Source organism: Anoplopoma fimbria, chromosome 10, assembly GCF_027596085.1.
Source record: "Anoplopoma fimbria isolate UVic2021 breed Golden Eagle Sablefish chromosome 10, Afim_UVic_2022, whole genome shotgun sequence".
Taxonomy (NCBI): Eukaryota; Metazoa; Chordata; class Actinopteri; order Perciformes; family Anoplopomatidae; genus Anoplopoma; species Anoplopoma fimbria.
Genome location: NC_072458.1, coordinates 13,663,843 through 13,683,903, shown reverse-complemented (window position 1 = coordinate 13,683,903; position 20,061 = coordinate 13,663,843). Strand labels below are relative to the sequence as shown.

Here is a 20,061-nt window from a genome sequence, read left to right as displayed (position 1 = left end):
AACTATTAAATAGATCTAAACAATGAACATATGTCAAGGTTGGGAGAAACAATCTGACATCTATGAGATTAACTGCAGACGCGAAATAGCTTCTTATTGGTCACTTTATTTAGACTTTAGTTTATGTCATTCGATTTAAGTTCATTCAAGTTAGAATTGTGTTTGATACAACGTTAATTATTTATATAAGTTAACGTTTAGATTTCAATTATCCATAAATAGGTTTTAATGCACTTCGTTGATGTCGACAATCCAAATATATCAATGGTACTCAACGAGAGCAAATCAACCAATGGCTATCGACACTACTGGCCGTAAACTATCTATGAACCAATCAGAGGCATTGGTGCTGGTATGACTATAGCGGGTACACTTTCAGCAACCCTTGCGATCTCTAGTCGACAGCATAGCAAAGTTGATGAGCATTGTTTTGGTAGAAAGAAAGTCTGTGGGATTAAAAATATGGTTTTAAACAGTACCGTGGATTTGTTTGTATAGTAACGTTGGGTTACGTCATAAAAAACAACACACTATCTTTTCTTCCAGCTCGTTATTTTCTTACTTCGCGCTCTTAACGCTGCTTGTCACAATGCTAACTAGCTAGCTAATGCTAACCAACGTTAGCAGGACTGAACACAGAATTGTAATGGTGCATTGAGGTGAAACATTTCCTTTTTTAAGACGACACGTCAAGCAGCTCACAATCAAGAGGTAAGTAATGTGTGAGTGTGTTGTGGTGCAAACCTTTATTTATGATCGTTTACCGGTCTGTAATGTTGCTAACGCTAATGTGTCACCAAGCTTCGATAACGACGATGTTTACTTTCACTTATTGACTGTTAGTTTACTTTCTTAATCCACATGTAACGTAACGTTCATGGTAAACGGCGTCGTTGCTTGCCCATGAAGGAAGAGGTAGTATCAGAGAGTCATGGCTACATTCACAAACATATGGCCGTGTTTCAGTGTATTGTATTGTGTCTATATGAAGTAAACATATCTAACCAACTATTACATGAGCACATGAAAGGTTATCGTAAGGAGAAAAACACTTGGGCGTCTGTGAGGCGAGCCACCAAAAAAACAACAACGCGAGTTTCATTTCTTTTGTTTCAACTCACAAACGCCGAACAGGACGAAAGTCTGTTTCTCCCCCCCACACACAAAAACAATCTACCATGTCCCTTCAGGGTCTCCGTACGTGCCCCAAACCTACGACTTAAGTTACTCTCCCAAGTGCTCTCTCACAGCAAGACCCTTTGTATATACAGTTATGTATAGAGTCTATGAGGCAGACCTGAGAGACCCCGTGCTGTTGGCAGAAGAGCCGGTGCGATTACTCTGAGCACCATGCATGGGAATGAATTACAATATGGTTCAGCCGGTAGAGATAGACACTATTGGGTATATCTTGATCTCAGGTGTATTCATTGAATATAAGCTGACCCTCCATAAATGACACCAGGTTGTGTCTACCATCTACCATGCTGAATCTGCTCCCAGCAAGATCTGATCACTATAACTATTTTTATTTTTTTATTTTTTTAAAACACCTAGAGCACAATACAAAACAGGAAATGTTGGTAACAATGAAGTACTGTGCTTTAGAACAATATTGAGGTACTTGCATTGAGTCTTTCCATTTAATGCTACTTTCTACTTATACTCTTCTACATTTTGGAAGCTACTATTGTTGTTATTACTCCACTACATTATCTGATTTAGATTAATAATACAAACTACGTCATTCATTTGTCATCAGTACTGTTATTGAACCCACCACATCCCTCATGTTCCACCAGAACACTGCACATTTCATGTTGTTTGACCCTCAACCTCCTTATGCTTATTTGACATCTTGTACTTTCAGTTACCCTGATCAACATTCTCCATGTTTTTTTATTTTGTGAAAGCAGAAATCTCCAACGTTTTGGATGGCGGTGGCTCCCGCTTCAATGGCCGATAAGATCATCGTCCTTGATGATGATGACGACGAAGAGGAGAGTCCTCAACCCTCGTGCTCTGCCTCCAACTCGTTCTCTCATCAACAAGCCAAAAATGTCTTGCCACTCAGAGCTCAGCAGCCTGCCCCTACACACATAACCCAGTCGCCTTTTGCCTCAGCGAAGAAGGACACACATGTTCTGCAGGCTGAGAATCAGAGACTGTTCACTGAGGTGAGTTTATATGGTTAAGGGGCACAACTGAGTGTGTTTCCTTAAATCTTGTAGATTATTTAGAAATATGACAAAATGATTGTTGGCTTTCTTTTAGAATAACAGTGGTAAAGCTTTGGACAAATGTACATGTCCAGTCCAAGGTATATTAGCCTTATGCTAGTAGCTATGTTTATTTCTCTCCCTGATGACATTGGTGATATTGTATGAAATGGGAATTAATAAACACACTGAAATGAAAAGCTCCCTTTTGAAGAAGTAATGAAGCCTATTCCAGAGTGCTCTTACCTTACACTTTTCATTACATCCTTGTACCCCATTATATTTTTGTAGCTTTTTATAACTTGGCAAACTTTGCCAAGTTATAAAATCGCATTCGAGAATGCAAGCTAAACAAGTTGACTTTCGAGACAAGTGTGCTTATAGTGACTGTGTAGAATACATTTGCACATTGCCTAATATTTAGTGGCCAGATATATTTTAAATACATACTTATCTATGCCAACCATTTAAGTAAGTTACTAGGAGCAACCCTGGACGCATTCGACTGAAAGTCACCATTTAACACAGTCACTCGTTAACTGAAACACCTCTAAAACAGTCGTGATCCTGTCGGAATCTGTTTAAAATCTATTCTGACAACCGTGCATGCAACAACCAGACATTTTGATACTGTTAACACTTTAATAAAATAAGATAAAGTCTTGCTTGCTTATCGCTGGATGGCTGGGGCAAGATGTCACAAGCACACGTATATTTTTGATAACGTTTGCTGTAAAAGCCTTTATAGTTTTTTCTCTCTGAGTCCTTCCTCTGTCACCTTACCTTCTCCTCATTTGTTTTCTTTTCTCCTTCCTCCCCTAGTTCGTGGAGCACTGCTCAACTTTCACCCAGGACTGCCCCGAGGTCTTGACCTTCCTCCAAACCAAGCATGCCAAGGCCTCCCCAGAGTATCTGTCATCCGTGGAGTTCAGGAACACCTTGGGACGATGTTTGACTCGCACTCAGGCCAACCGTTCAAAAGCCTTTGTCTACATCAATGAACTGTGCACTGCACTCAGGCAGCATGCAGCGAAGAGGCGGCAGACCCTCACCAAGGTTGAGCCCGGGCCTTCTACCTCAACATCAAGTTCTGCCCAGTTTACCTCTGATTTGCCCAAAAGGAAAGACGGGAGTAAAGATAAGATGAACGAGGAAGAGGAAGGGGTGAAAACGTCAGCGGAGGATAAGCATGCTACCACCTCAGGGCTGCAGGAGGGCGATCATAAAGAGGAACAGGAAGCAGAGAAAAAGGCGAAGAGGGCATCCAGGAAACAGGTTAGTGTTGAACACCACTACATGTGATGAGTAGTGTTTTTGGCCGACAATGAACTTTTAAACTTTTCAGCTGTTGAGACTAATAATTAGAAAGGTTATTTGTATGGCACTTTTCAAGCTTCTTCAGTGATTATGAAGAGCTTTACATAAAATAAGAACATAAAAAAAGAATCACATTTGAGAGCATAAAGTATGAATGATAATTGAGCATTAATAAAGTCAAACAACCACTGTATGAGTCAATGAAATTGAGTTAGGGAATAAAGTTGTAATTGGGTAGATAAAAAAGGATTAAGGATAGGTTTAATCATCTAACTAGGGTAAGAGTTTGTAAGTGTGAGTATGCTGTCATTCCATCAGTTCACTGTGCAGTAAATGGGTTTGTGTGGTGTATTTGTTTTTAATCAACACATAAAGATATTTCTTTTCAGATTTTGATCAATTTGTTCAATGCCTTATATGCCATTCAAACCTCACTAAGGTGTAGTTTTCACCTGTTTTTACTTGATAGGGTTAGAAACCATTAACCAATCACACCTACTTCTTCTATTTCCTTTCATACCTGACATTCAACTTGATACAGTAAACGTAAGCAATCAGGGTGATTTGCCTAAACTTATGAGTCTGTAGGCAACCTGTACCTTACCCTTTACGTCTTTTCTCAATTTCTCTCAGATAGCGTACCTGGAGAACCTGCTTAAGGTGTACAACGACGAGATCTGCCGCCTGCAGCAGGCAGAGCTGAATTTAGACGACCTTGGAACTGAGGACTCTTTATACATCCAGGAACACAAGCTCAAACGCAAGGTCAGCCTGGAGTTTGATTAAGCTTTGTTATAAACACTGCTAAAAGCTGTAAAAAAAAAACAAAAAAAAACATTTGGCCAAGTTGTGTGATCGCTAGTCACACTTCTTCTTCTGTCCTCTACTCCTCTTCCAGATGATGAAGATTTATGAAAAGCTGTGTGAACTTAAGAACTGCAGCACTCTAACAGGCCGAGTCATTGAGCACAGGATCCGCTACAATAGCACTCGTTATCCTGAGATCAACAGGAAGGTGAGCTGGTTGTTGGTTTAGTCAGTTTAAGTGTCCTGGAAAATAACAAGCTGAGCGAAACTTTGTGTTCACCACTAGTGTGATGTGGTTGTTTTATCTTTATCATGGCTCCCATCGTAGATATTGGTAGTGTCCTCTGGTACTATTAGGTATATCTTGAGATCAGGTGCAATAATTGAATATGAGCTGACCCTCCATAAAGGACACCAGGCTGTGTCTACCATCTACTGAATCTGCTCACAGCAAGATCTGATCACTATAACTCTTTTTATTTAGGTTTTTTAAAAACATATTGAGCACAATACAAAGAAGGAAATGTAGAGCCTGAAAATTATTTGATGTAAGTTGGTACAATCTAGAGTTAAAACTTTATTTATATCATATCAATAGTTATATTTTTATAGTTTAGAAGCAGGACTTTCAGTATTTGGATAAAGTAGCTAATGAAAAAAAAGGTGTGCCAAACTTAGTAACAACTGTCAACCGCTGTTATTTCAATGTGTCAGATACATATTTCATCAACTTTTGGGTAAATATAAGTACAACATAAGTCTTCAAATCAGCAGATATGTTAAGGGAGTCGGTGCGGCATGACTCGAAACATCACAGAGAAGTTACCTGAGAAAACAAAGACCTCTATTTTTCATGGACTGTTGTTTCATTTATATTACTGTCATTTTATGTGGGTGAATGTGATCTAATCCCTTGCCTTCCTCCTGTCAGATTGAGCGTTTTATTAACAGTCCTGAGGCGCAGCGGAACCCTCCGGATTACCAAGACATCCTCCAGCAGGTGCTGCGCGCTAATGAGCGCCACAACCTGTGCCTCAGCCGAAAGCAGCTGAACCAGATGGCCCTGGAGGCTTTCAGAGAGACCGGGAGCTGCATGCAGGAGAGACGCCACCTGGACCTGGTCTACAACTTCGGCTCGCGGCTCACTGACGCCTACAAGCCTGGTAAGGCTGTCTGCTGGTTGCTGTGGCTCACCTGACTGTTAGAATGCAGAATTGTCTGACGTTACAGAACGACAGGGTATCAACACAAATACACCACAACAAACTGGTTTGAACAAAAGAGAACAAACCTTTAAGGGCAATCTGTCTTCAACAATCACCCACTGTCCCATGCAGCAGGCAAGCAATGAAAGAAAAGTTAATGTCTAGTTCTTCAAGGGCTTATAAGTGGTTATAGATGACACTTATTTTGGTCTGTTAGTAAATACAAAAAAATAAAGTACATTTAAAACTGCAATTATTTCCAACTAAACGGTTGTCACAACAAAAAGGTTTTCTACAGACAGAAATGATGTAGGGTGATGCTACAGCTACTCATTTACAGCTCTGCACTTCAGCTGATCCATAAATATGTTTAATGAAGTGCAATGATTTCCAGCCGTGTTTCTGAAACATGTACATTCCTCTTATGTCATTGCTATGCTTGCACAACTTTTAACACTTAGTTTTTGAGGGTATAAAGCATGATTTGTACTATTTTAAAGGGCCAGTATGTAGCATTTTAGGGGATTTAATAGCATAATTTGAATTTAATATTTATTACAATGTTATAACTCACACTGTTCTTCTCCTTTCTTCACCCCCCTCTAAAGCCACTGACCCGGCTCTGGCGGACCCTTCATTGCTGCGGAAGCTTCGGACGAACAGAGAAGTGGCTCTGTCCCGTCTCGAGGAGGTCATCACCAAGTACGCCATCAAACAAGAGGATACGGAAGAGCAGGAGAGGGCCAAAAGGCTGGAGAAAGACAGCAAGGAGAAAGAGGTATGAGAGCGTCTGTGGAAGGAGGAAAATCATTAAAGCTGTCTTCTGCTTTCAGTGTTTCACATGTTGGTTTCATTTTTATGTATGAAAATGTGTCCCTTGACTTGTTTAATACAAATCAACTGCATTCCCAACAATACTAAATCAAATTATATAAAAATAAAACTTAAAATTAGATAAATAAATTATTATATATACTTTTAAATTGGTTAGCTGCATGTAATAAATGGGATAAAACTGCATTAATCCTTATTTTGGGACCAGTACCAGATCCTGCTTCTGATAGATCTGTTCAATCTAGTTTCATTATTATTATAGTCCTCTCTCCTCCCGTTTGTTTTTGTTTATTTTCAGGCCCACAAATCAGAAAACGGAGAAGGACATAAAGAGGTGAATGGAGTGGCAGAGGTGGAGGAAGAAGATGAGGATGACGATGAAGAAGATGATTCATCAGACACAGACATTGATGAAGAGATCGAGGCCAGCACCCAGCAGGATGGACCAGGTAAGAGCAGAGATATTTACAAAAATAATTATTTTTTTAAATTCTAAAGTTTTAATACTAAATCCAGTTTCCTGCCACTTTTAAATAATGTCTACATATTTCTAAGACATATTTTGGTTTAGTTTTTATTGTAATTCTCTCTGATTGTATTAGTGGGAGTGACGGAGAGAAAAGATTTCATTGCATTCATTTCTCTCTTTCTGTAGACAATGACGAGAACGATGATGGCGGTAACGAGGCGGAACCAGCATGTGATGGTACCAACAAGGAGGATCAGTTGGCAGGAAGTGTTTCGGCAGGGGAAGAAGAAAGCGTGAAAGATGAGGATGAGGAGCCAGCAAGTGGACTCAGTCCTCTTTCTGAGGACAGCAAGCCCCGAATCTCTCCGCTGTCTGACCTCCCCTCCCCTAGACAGAGCCCCAGCCAATCAGAGCCAATGCAGACCGATGACCAGACGCCGTTATCTAATGGTAACCATGCAGTATTAGAGGAGCCTGTGGATTCCTCCAATCATCTCTCAGTCGTGCTGGTAAGCACAAGCAAAGTCACTAAGGACCCTTCAGACGTTTCTATGGCGACAGCCAACGGGGTGTCAGTGCCCCTGTCGCCCGCGGTTATCGTAGAAAATTGTGACACACAGACTACCAACGGCACGTCGCCGCCGCCCAGCCTCAGAGCCACCAGGAGCCAGAAGAGGAAGAGGGAGGACATGACATCAGGGAACTCCCGAAATAATAAGCACATACTCATCCATGACAGGTAACGTAAGGCTTTGTTACTGATAGATTAGGACTGCATGAGATGGAGATATGTGACATGAATTTATTAGATATTGTGATCAAAAATATTCACAATGCAAATCCATACATATTAACTTATATCTCAGAGTAGGTATGAATCTACTTAAGTACAAATTACATGCATTGGTGGATCGGTTTGATACGTTTTCAGTTTCATTGTTTTGACAAAATCAAAAAGAGGAACCTAAAGGAACAGGTTTTATTTAGTTGGGTTGTATGAGGTTCTTATCCATAGACAGCATTACCTGCAGTAGAGGTGGTTGTCATTTTTTTGGATTAGGACCAGCACAGATGCAAAGCAATGTACTGCTGTTGACTAGGCATCAGCAAAACTAAAGTCAACTTCAAGTCTGGGACTCCATATACAAGAAATAAGTAACCCTTTTAAAATGCCATTTTTATTGCATGTAACTGTTCTGCATTGAGGCTTGTACTAAATGTTAGTTGTAGCCCTAGTGCAATTCAATTAATAACAATAATATTGCTCTGGATTAATTCATCAGCAAGTATTGAACCTTTGTTTGCTTTTTCTCTTGTTGATTTTCTTCTACCTCTTATTTTCCACTCTTGTTCCCTCCTCAGTGAGACGGATATCCCTCTGGATATGGGCGTATTCAGCTGCAACTCTCCACAGCAGGCGGAGTCAAACCGAGCAGACACTCCAACCCATGAAATGGTCAGCAGCTCACAGTCGACGCCGCCTCCCAAGAAAAACAAGGTGAGTGCTCATAGAAAGATGAAAATGTACGGGTATAGTTTACCATTTTGTCCCATTCCTAAATCTTATTTCTCAGTGTGTTCGTTCAGTATGTTATATAGGCGTTTCTCATCCTTTATTTAAATCACATCAACTACATCAGGTATTAAGATTTTCCATAACAATCTATATAATGTTTGTTTACAGATTTTTCACCCAAAAAGAAAAAAGGAACAAATCGGTTCAAACTCATGTTCACACAGATTTGATGTAACTGTCCAATGTTTTTCCTTCTACTAGTAGACGTTGTTCACTAAAGTTTACGGCGTGAATAGTTCAGGATGTGTTTCCAAAAAAAAAAAGACCAAACAAGAGAATATGAGAGAAAAGGTGCTCCGGCCAAAGACACTCTCAAATTAAGAATGAAATGAAATAATAGCAATGTTATCTTATTTAGAAATATAATTTTCATAAATTTGAAACTGATTGTTTTTGGTCCAATTTTCACCTGTATGAGATTCAAATAATACAGTGATAAACCGATTTTCTTAAAAAAGTACAAGAAAACAATGAGCCCTGATCACACTGTACTAACTGAGTGTGTTTGTTTCCAGGTCAACGTGGCCACACAGTGTGACCCAGATGAGGTCATCGTCCTGTCGGACTCGGAGTGACCTTTGACCTCTCACTGTGCTGCAAGATTAGTCCACATCTCACCTGTATTCTAGGTCAGAGTTCCTGAACGGATGCATTTTTAAGGACCGGCCTTGACTTCTGGCTTGTAAGAAGAGGAAAAAGCTCAATTTTTTCCCCAAATCAAAATTGTGAAACTTCTGTCATAAGTATGATCCAAACAGACATTGACACGTTTTTACAAAATGCACAACAGCTTTTCTTAGCTGTGGAAGACAGAGAAAACTATGAATTTAGTACCTCATGTCACTTGAGTGCATACACCCAAACAAAAGCCAAGACAAGTGCTTTTGTAAAAGACTTGAATAAATTAATTGTAACCTAAAATTTGAATGAAAGCTTTTTAAAGAGGGCACGATTTGGTTTTGTTTTTGGAAAATCAAGGAGTCCTCGTCTTCTACGGTGAACACAAGAGAATACAGCTGAAACGGTGGCTGACGTTTACCTCGGCTGTCTTCTCTGCCTTTTTGGGTGCAGTGAAGATGACCTCATCGGAATCTATTGGGTGATCCAAACAGCCAAACTCCTTCTGGTTGCATTGACATGAGGATAACTTGTTAGTGGTTTAGGTAAGAAACCAGTGCCTGAATACATGAACTGTGCAGCCGGACGCTTGGCCCAGATTGGGGGGGGTTGTTTCCACAGACACTCGACTGGCGAGGGCTTTGGTCGCTCACTGCCAGTTTGTTTACATTTTTATATTTCAATTGTATTTTTTTCATAAAGGACAGAGGGGAGGTAGTGGGCTGTATAAAAACAATTTTGAGATGCCATTGTTTTACTTGCTATTTATGACGTGCATTGAATCAGTGAGCTGTTTGGTTTGTGGTTTCATAATAGAGAACATTTTAAACATTTTCTTTTTATGTTTCCCCTCCAAACATATTTCTATTTTTTAGGATTGTTATAAAGTAAGTTAGTTTTTTTTATTCAGACCAGTGTCTGCTGCGGGATAGCTTAATAGTTTCCAGATAGTTATTGGTTTAAATGACAAACTTTGACATGTCTCATACACAAATCTTTGAATGCTGAGGTTAAGCAATATTCTATACATTTCTTATTGTCAACAAATCCTGTGCAAAGACCAAAACAGAGAATTGTTACTTAACTCTGTATCCAGAGCCTGATAAATCTTCTTCCTCTGGGCCACAGAGCTCCGTTGTTGTCCACTAGCTAAAAAATACACCAAGCAGCTCCACTGTAGGACTGGGTGACATGTTCCAACATAATAATGAACATGCACTCTGGAGTTTTAGTCAGTCCCACATACATGTCCTGCTGCTGCTGGAAATACTAGAGCACCGAATGTGTATTAATCCACAGCTGAAAATAGTCCCAAACAATAGCACTTTTAGCTCCTTGAGTAATGTTTGCATAAAAAAACCTACTCTATCCAGGCGGTTTAGGAAATACCTGAGGAACCAATGGTCTTTGAGCTGAGAGCAGCATAAATCAGTCAAGGGAGGGAGAGGTGGACTAACACATTGTTGGTTTTGGTCTTTGCGTGGTATTTGTTAACATTGAGCCTTATCCTTTAAGTAGCTATAGCACAAATATGTTTCCTTGTGATTGGGACACGTTTCAAAGCAAAAGAGGGGAAGTTCAGTTTGAAGAATATCCCTTAATTCATCAGTTTCACCATGACACTGATAAATTCAACCTGTGCCTCTGCCCAGCCCTGATAACTACATTTATTCACCCAGTCCGCTGAGCTTAAGCACGGCCAAAATCAAAACTTACCACACTAGCATTTGTCTAAATCGTTTAAAGCATAGATGTATTTATTTTGAATAAACTTGGCAGAGTTAAGGATCCTAAACTCCTGAGTCTATTGGCCAGAAGGATATTTTATTCTGATACGCAATGATTCCTTTTCATACAGATGATCATTGTTTGTAGCCGCAGCTTTTACATCGAAGTTCCCTGCTGTCCATACACTGGGTATTGAGATCCATTTAGCACTACAGGTGAAATGTCTACATCCCTGTCGTATTTGAGATAAAGTTTTGTTTTGTCTAGTTTTTATCTTGATAAAAGTTACAATCTGAAAGATCTCCATTTCGTCTACCGCTTGTGTTTTTTCCTGATGATGTTGCCACAGACTCCCAGTTCTTAATACTTAAATGGAAGGGCTTTCATCAGTCGGTCAGGGGCTCAATCCCCATCCTATTACCTCATCAAACCATAGCAACTTAACAGACATTTATTTAATGGAAATCCATAAGATTATTACTTAAATACAGTGTTGCACTTAAGATGCCCAGCCTTTGATGAATGAGACTTTATTTATGACAGGTATGTATTGCATCCTTTCATTAGAACTTGTTGGCTGGTCCTCATGTAACAGAAGTCTGAGTCTTTTGGTGAGGGGATATTTTCTTCCTGACACAGTCCCTGGTTTTGTCTTTTCCTCCTGAATCCTGTTATTGTTCTGTTTTTCCCACACAGGTGAAATCAAATTTCGGGTAAATAGTCTTTTCAGACTTACTAGAATGTAGACCTGGAATGTAGTTATCATAGCTACGATCTATCGGGCCTCATTTATGCAGCGGAGTGATCCATAATAAACTGTGATATTTTTTTTTTTCATTTTTGATAAATAAATGATACTTTTTATATATATATATATATATATATATATATATATATATATATATATATAAAATACAAATACATAAATACCCAGCCTCTGTGTTGCTTTTCTTTTCTGTGTTTGGCTTTGAACTTGTTCATGATCTTCTCACAGATCTCACCACTGTTTAAACCTACATTTATTATTTTTAGGAAGCTGTTTTTGGACTCCTCGATTTTATTGTTCGATTTTACAGTCCGAACACTGATGTTGTATTAGAAGAACAAAAAAACAGGAGAAACTGCACGCACAAGGTAACAATGCCCACTCAACAAATGTTTGTGATGTCTTCAGACGTGATCTATATCTATTAGCAAACCTAACGTTACGAATATTCATAGTGGGATCATGTTGGAATATTAATATCACTTGGTAAACGTCTCTGCAAATTAGCTGGACATAAAAAAAAAAGGGCATTGCTGAAGTGAAGTTATTTTTTGCATGTCATGGAAATGAGTCTTTGTCACCTGCCTCCTTGTCTCCTCTCTCCTCGTTCTTCTGGCTTGTGACCCAGAAATCAAGCATTTATTTTAAAGAATTTGTGTGTGCATCAAAAATGTATCAATATTAATTAATGCATACAGAAGGATTTACAAATATGAAATACTTTTAAAAAAAAAAAAAAAAAAAAGGAAAGAGACGTCTGTAATTCAGTGGGTTATTTTATTATTATTATTTGTTAATTCAACTTCCCAGCACAAACACATAATATAGCCCTTATTTAAATCATTATGTCCTAAAAGTGAAGTGCACTAGTTTTTTGTTTTTTTCCCCGTTCATGTGAATAAACCTGAGACCGAGGGGGAGGCGGGTTTAAATAAAACGGTAGTGCGCATGCTCCATGGGACCTATGGATGCGGAAGATCAACGGAAGTCAAACTTGTTTTGCATCACGCGCTACTGAGCACCTGTCTTCGGAATGAACTGGGCTTCACCTCCACCGCTGTATCCAGTCCTCTCTATACACCCGTCATCTGGCTCTGGCAGAGGCGTCCCCCCCCCCCCGTCCCGTCTCCTGCCTGAAGCTGAGCCTCTCACCCGCCACTGTCAGTAATCACTCGCGCTGCAAACTATAAACCCATCATGGCGGCCGCCACCAGGCTCACGTCAAGGTTGGCACTGGTCACCGGTACGTTTCTATTTGACCACGCGTCTCCCGGTGTGATACATGCACAGAGGACAGCAGGACGTTGTCTTTAAGGTGTCGTCGTCAGTCTCAGTTCAGAACGTTTTATCCAACTAATGCTAGCTGAGCACTAGTGGTTTGTAAATGTGAATTCTTCAGTGACCTGGTAGAAGTTAGGGAAAGTTCAGTCTTCCTACTGACTCAACTAGTTAAGGAGTATTTGAGTTTAGATTTAACAAGCGACGTATTAGCTCTGATCCATGACTTTAAAAAAAGTTGTAGCACAAGGATCAGGGCGGATTAAGGTCATGGAATATATTTAATTTGTGCTGCAATTTCTATGAATTACCGTTTTTCTGGATTCATCTGTCAATGAAATGTGAAAATAGTGAGAAATGTGTTTCAGAATCCAAATCTGTCTTGTTCTGTCTAACAGTCCAAAACCCAAACACATTCACTTAATAATTCAGTGAAGCAGCTAATCCTCAGCAACCAGACTTAACTAAATAGTTAAATGAATAGATTAATTTTCCAATTGATTCATTGACTGTAATTATAATATAAGTAATGAAGCATCATTTTGTCCTCTTACATTCCCAACGCCAGACAGTGGAAGCTAATGCTCTTTGGGACGGATACAGTTCCATTCACTCACAACAGAGAGGCAGAATAACAATGCAGATACAGTACAAATACACAACATATGTCTGCATAATAAAAATAATAATGTTAATAATAAGCAAATGTATGTTAGCTGCATACGGAGGCCAGGACCTCTGAGCTTTTAGTGACACCTCCTGACCTGCCCAGGTGTCCCTCTGACTTCCTGCTGCTCTCTTCCCACCCAGGAGGAGGCAGTGGAATTGGACGGGCGGTGTGCCAGCGCCTCGCCTCTGAGGGCGCCTCCGTGGTGGTCGCCGACATCAGCGAGGAGTCGGCCAACGAGACCCTGGGGAGGCTGCAGAGTGACCTCAGAGGACAGGGTCACATGGTGGCGGTGGTGGATGTGTCGTCAAAAGAGAGCGTGAAGAAGCTGGTCACAAGTATACAGGCGTGTGGTACAGACGGACATTGAAGTCTGAATCTGCAAGATTTCCGTAGAAACACAGTCGTTCTCTTGACTGTTGGACGTTTTTTTTTCTGCTGACAGTGAATGTCCTCCTCTCCCTCTGCAGACTCAGTACTTTCAGCCTCCCTCGATGTGTGTGAACGCAGCAGGCATCACCCAGGACGACTTCCTGCTCAACATGGCGGAGGATCAGTTTGACAAAGTCATCCAGGTCAACCTAAAGGTAGGCGGCCATGACACCTCGGGCCTGAACCTCATAGCTTAGCTCAGAGGTGAGGGAGTTATCCCGCTATCTTTGATACTCTGTTGTCTTTTAATAGAAAACATACCCACACTGTTAATTAGCTCCCATAATGAATATAGATGAAACATCTGGATCAGATAGACCTCATCATGTTCTATGCTCTTCTCCTCTCTGCTTTGTTTTACATTATTTAACATATTCATGACAGTTTGTTCATCATCAGACAGCCCTGCGTCTCTGTCTTCCTGTATTTTAGATGGAGAGCAGAGAACAGAACACAGTGAAGTGATTTATTCAGTCGTTTCTCCTCCTGCGTCTCCCAGGGTTCATTCTTGGTCCTTCAGGCTGTGGCTCAGGCTCTGGTGGCCTGTGGAGCACCCAAAGGATCCATCGTTACCGTGGGCAGCATCGTGGGGAAGGTCTCTGTTTTACAGTTTAGATATTTAGCTGAAGATTTAAAGTTCATATCTAGAAAGGACCAACAATAGGTGTGATAGTGGGATTGTCACCAACTGTTCGAAGTTAAACTCAGCATATATTCATCCTGGACCTGTCTTTAGACCACGAAGAGCTTCTCTTCAGTGGAGTCCAAAGGGACCAAATAAAAGGAGTCAACCGAAAAAAAAGAAAGTGAATCGTTTTCTACATTTTAAACTTATTACAGACGTTTGACAGGAATGTTTCCTTTACCTTTCTAATCAACATTTCACAACGCAATAGATCCAAGAATAAACCTAAAGAAATCCATCGAGAGCTAATTTTTTATTTAAAAAAACAATGTAAATGCCAAAGTTGGTTTGACAGCCACACATTTCAGGAGATGGTAAATAAGTAGTCCAGTCCTCTGTGAGAGTATCTGCTGGCTGATTTGAATTTTGGCTGCTACATGAAAATGTCCAGTGAAACGGAACTGACCGCTCTGTTTGTTTGTGTCTGTGTGGTTAACGTTGGTAGGTGGGAAACATCGGACAGGCAAATTACTCCGCCTCTAAAGCAGGAGTGGAGGGTTTAACCAGGACGGCTGCCAAAGAGCTCAGCAGGTGAGAAGAGTCTGATGCAACACTGACACACCACGATGCACACACAGCTGGTCACATTGAAAGTATTTAGAATTAAATGTAGAAGAAGAATAAAAAGAGTCCCCTGTCATTTGCTTTTCCTTCTCTTTTCCTGCAGGTTTGGGATTCGGTGTAATTGTGTGCTGCCAGGTTTCATATCAACTCCGATGACGGAGAAAGTTCCAGAGAAGGTTATTAGCAAGGTACGGCTAACGCACGCACGCACGCACACACACACACACACACACACACACACACACACACTTAGTAACACTTCATTCATCAGGAGGGAAACACGACTCGGCACGACTACTGGAGTTTATACAATTATCAGTATTTTCTGCTGTGAATTTTATCTTATCAAGATGTTCCAAAGACTAATTTATTATTTAATTCAGAAAGGCAACATGGAATTTACTGGGTAAATAAAATATAAACTTTTCATTTTTACAAGCTGTAATACATGAGTAAATAAAAAAGATAATCAGCAGTTAGTTTCACCTCCTACAGATAATATTATAGAATGTATCTACCTATAATTATGTAACATGTTTGAAATCATGGTGAAAACTGTTTTCTCTTCAGTATACATTAGCTGTTGACAGTGAGTTAATTTGACTTTCCTGAGTAACATCTTCTTTTTGTAGACGTTTTTGGAAAGATAGGTTGCTGTTTAATTCTTTTAAAGTCAGGTTTTTAATGAATCTGAGAGCAGCACAAATTAACCTTTGTCGTTCTGGAGTCTTGACACCTTCTGCATAACGCAATATCACCAGGTGTCCGAGGTTGAACCGATAATTTAATATAAACTCCAACCAAATATAACCTTTAACAGAGCATCCTGACTCTGCTCTACTCTTAAATGTGCTCTGCGTTGTGTTTTTGTGGTTTCATCAGATGAAGTCCTTGGTGCCTCTGGGGAGAATGGGTGAGCCTGCAGGTCAGTGAAGACTCTGTTTAACATCACTTTGGTTTGTTTTCACTGCAGACCTTTATCTTATATTTAAAGATGTATATAACAGAAATGATGTGAACTTTTCTAAGCTCCAAACAACACTAGAACCTAAACTTCTAGTACATTTTGCATGTGGGTCTCAGATTTATTATTACGGCCGCTACAGCTCAAAGAGATTTTATCCGTGGACACAAAACACTTTGAAATGTTATTTTAAAAAGTAAGAAAAAATACTTTACTTTCCCAAACCTTTTGTGCTTTGGATGTGGATTGGATCTAGTCTACAGGAGCGTCTGGCATGCTCAGTTCCCAGGACCTCCTCACACCGTTTTTCCTCCTTTTTGTCCTCCTCCAGAGGTCGCTGATGTCTGTGCCTTTCTGGTCTCAGATGACTCTCGATACATCACAGGAACCAGTGTGGAAGTGACAGGTACAGTACGACTCAAAGCTCTGACAGCTGCTTCTGGAAAAACACTTTATTTCTCAGCATGCTCAACTTTCGTGTCTCCGTCTTTATCAGGTGGACTTTTCATGGGATAAATCGTCCTTCAGCCAAGACCAGTGACCAGTAATCTAACTGTGAATGTACTTTATTTGCTCTTTATGATTATAGTTGATTGTTTCATAAATGTGGTTGACGACATTCTACACAATATAAAGCCACTTTTGTGCCACATCTTTCACCTGTTTGTAATATGTCTGTACTGAATGGAATATTTTAATTTGTAAGCTCAGAATTAAAAGTATTTTACTTCAGCCTTCTGGTGACCTGTAGAGTTTCACTCTGTTGATTTTGGCGGTCCCTGTGGACAAAAAGTGGTAGTGCTCGCACCAGAGTCCCTTTAGAAAACCTCAGTTTGCTGCAGTAGGGTCTGACAGTCTGCCCCACTCAGTCCTGGTTCTGGTTCTCCCGTGCCCCCCTTCCCTCCAGCGGATCCAGCAACACGGTCTGGGTCTCCAGCAGTCCCTGGAGGAGCAGAGAGGAGAAGCTCTGCTCCAGGAGGAGGAGGAGGAGGAGACGCTGCTACAACAATTTTGTAAAGCCTCTAGGTTCTAGATTGATAATAAATACATATATAAACTAAAGTTCTATTCCAGGAGTAGTGCTTTTTCGCCCCCGCCTCCCCTGTACCTTTAAGAAAAATAGAAAAGACCGTACATATGTTGGTCATAACCATTAGAAAAAATACAGCCCAATATTTATTTATTTAAATTTCTCGAGGCTTGAACAGAGATCAATAACAAAGTCCATAATTTGAACCAAATCATTTATTAATCCATTACTTTAATACAGGGCAGAGGTGAATATTGATGTACTGTACTTTAATACATTATTAGTACCACGCAGGATTTACATCAAAATGTCTACCATCATTTTCTGTTCAACAATCGACTGGTCAATCAGAAGACGGGTAAAGTCGTGTAACACAGTTTGTGGAATGTACAAAAAGAATTCAAACAGCTCAGTCTAGTTTTCAGCAGCAGCTCTGAGCGCTCTGTCTGGATCCTTCCGCCTTTACTCTGTCTAGGAAAAAAACCGGAATGTTAAACTCTTCTATCACTCATTCACATCCGACGTGCTGCACGATGAACCATGTGGCTGGAGTTTAATGGTGAGTTCAGAGAACAAAGACCACACAACCATCATACAGGGCCCCGAAGATGTCATCTCTCTTTGGTTTGGGGTCTAGTTTGTAGATTTTTATTTTGTCATTTTAAAGATGCACCTCCCAATTTGGCACATTATCTTAAAAGCAGTTTTTGTGTTTAAGATCAACATGTTGAGGTTTTTATGATTATTTGAGCAATCATAAGTGCAGTCCACGCTTGCACGTCACAGAGTTAATAAACTGCTGGTCTTGTATTCATGTATAACTTCCTGTGTCAGTTCATATGACATGAGGTTGAATCGGACAAGTATCTGCCTGAGCGTTACAGAGTCTAACATCAGGACTGGTGCTTCTGACCGCCTTCTTTAATTACTAAATGTAGACTCATTAGTCTGTCTTCCACTGTTCACATATTTCTGACTGAGCCTTCTCTGAACCCCAAAACACCTCTGTGTCTTCAGACGGTGTGTTTGCTGAGGAATAGAAACGTCATCTGGTTCTCGAACACTCCCCCCTCAGTGAACGCTTCCTATATGCACGTTTAAACGAGGTTCCAGTGTTGGCACACTTCACACGTCACATTGGTCTCTCACACATTCTGCTTTTACCGCCCTGCTGTGTTTTCTCCGCGGCTGATCAGCGGAAGAGCAGACAACCAGGAACAAATGTGGAACCAGAGAAAGCTACTACCAACACTGAAGCAGTCACGGAGGAAACACTGGAGGTCACAGATCAGTGAACGCGTACAAAAAGGCCTCCACAACTGCTTATAAAAATATCCAGACCCAGCCTTCACAGAAGGTACAACGCTCAGATCCTTGATCTCTTTGCTCATCGTTACAGGAAATGAAAAACACTCTGAATGCATGTGAAATGTTAGAGGTCATGTGTTATATTTCTATATTACTGCTCTGTGCTGTAGCTACACCGGCACACTGAAGTAAGATTTGGTTTAAGTATGTAGGAGCAAAACAATAATACAGCTACACATCTTCATAAGCACACATTGTTATCACCTTGCTGCAGGTTTCCATGATCATAATCTCTTAAATCACAGCCAACCAAGTGGAAACACCGTTCTGAAAGTGAATAGTATTTTATCATAAAATAATGATCCACTTTTCTCTCATAACGGCATGTCCTTCCATACTTTTGACTTAAAAGTTTTTTTGTTTTTTTTGAATGGGCCGAATCTTTACATTAAAGTTACATCTGAATGAGGAGCACAGCACACAGAGCATTAAAGAATCAAGAGTATTAAAGTAAGCAGTGTTGCTGCATCTGGTGTTCTGATACAAAAAAAAAAGTTTTATTTATATGTATATATAAAACACTATCAATTTCCTGGTCTTACCAATGCATGAACAGCTCCCAAATATGAGGCAAAATGTGAATAAGTCTGTGAATTTCAGACTGAGTTACGAGCAGCTCCATGAGGAGGAATGTATTATGTATAACGGCCACTTAACCAAAAAAAAAAAAAGGAAGACGATTTGCAACAGAAACGTGGCAAAAACATGTTGTCATGGCAACAAAAATAACCTCTACAAAACAAAACCTACTTCGTGTTTTAATGGAGAAACAAAGGCAGAAAGCATTCATTCTATAGTGTGAAACCTGTCAGTATTCGTACCAGTACACCATACTGGTGTATTTACTGGTGTATTTACTGGTGTATTTTAATCTCTGTGAGCTTCAAAGTAAACGAGTTGACCTGTGCTTCATTTAGATATCTGGAGCACAAGATCATTTTGGTTTTGCTGTGAGTGGTCCCGTAGTTATTCTCCCCAGATGTTCATTTGGATGATGTGATAAATTCACAGCAGCGTGATTATAGAGAAGAACTCAAATCAACTGTTTTCACCTTCACTTTTTAAAATAATAGGAACAACACCGTCACTGATTCATTTTTTGTCTATCAACTAATCAATTAGTAGTTTTACAATTCCCAAACTACCTCAAAAAATGAAATATCCAGGACGTTTGACAAGTCAGATATGCTCTAATGTAGAAAGAATAAAGACAAACGTTTGACCTTCGTAGGCTCATAAACACACTCTACACAGTAAAGCTTAGATGAGACCACCCTGTAGCATTGCTAGCTTCTAATGCTCTTCATTGAAATGTGCTGTAGGTTCAGATGATCTCTGGGGAACTCAGTGTAGAACACTTTCAAATACTGTCTCTACATCCGATTACCTCCTCCCAAAGCAGACCGGACGGCAGCGAACGCATCAGTGTTACAAGTTAGTATTTGTTCCAGGTACCGATGAGTAAAAACGACATATATTTCTTTATATTTACAGTAATAATATACTTCTCAAAGCACGAGAACTCTGTTAAACA

At 40.1% G+C, this 20,061-nt stretch overlaps 2 protein-coding genes across 2 annotated transcripts; both read left to right on the top strand.

The window, feature by feature from the left end:
• Positions 1-368: 368 nt before the first annotated feature.
• On the top strand, positions 369-11,628 carry daxx (death-domain associated protein). The gene is made up of 11 exons (XM_054606486.1): positions 369-711; positions 1,917-2,177; positions 3,042-3,494; positions 4,170-4,301; positions 4,435-4,551; positions 5,275-5,506; positions 6,157-6,326; positions 6,681-6,831; positions 7,038-7,590; positions 8,214-8,349; positions 8,943-11,628. Exons 2-11 carry the CDS (start codon positions 1,935-1,937, stop codon positions 9,000-9,002), a joined length of 2,247 nt encoding a protein of 748 aa, XP_054462461.1. The 5' UTR covers positions 369-711; positions 1,917-1,934; the 3' UTR covers positions 9,003-11,628.
• An 863-nt stretch (positions 11,629-12,491) lies between these two features.
• Positions 12,492-17,034, top strand: hsd17b8 (hydroxysteroid (17-beta) dehydrogenase 8). Its single transcript, XM_054606224.1, has 9 exons — positions 12,492-12,782; positions 13,628-13,830; positions 13,955-14,071; positions 14,416-14,511; positions 15,047-15,132; positions 15,269-15,353; positions 16,048-16,090; positions 16,461-16,535; positions 16,626-17,034. The coding sequence occupies exons 1-9, from the start codon at positions 12,737-12,739 to the stop codon at positions 16,643-16,645; spliced, it is 771 nt and encodes a 256-aa protein (XP_054462199.1). The 5' UTR covers positions 12,492-12,736; the 3' UTR covers positions 16,646-17,034.
• Positions 17,035-20,061: the final 3,027 nt, after the last annotated feature.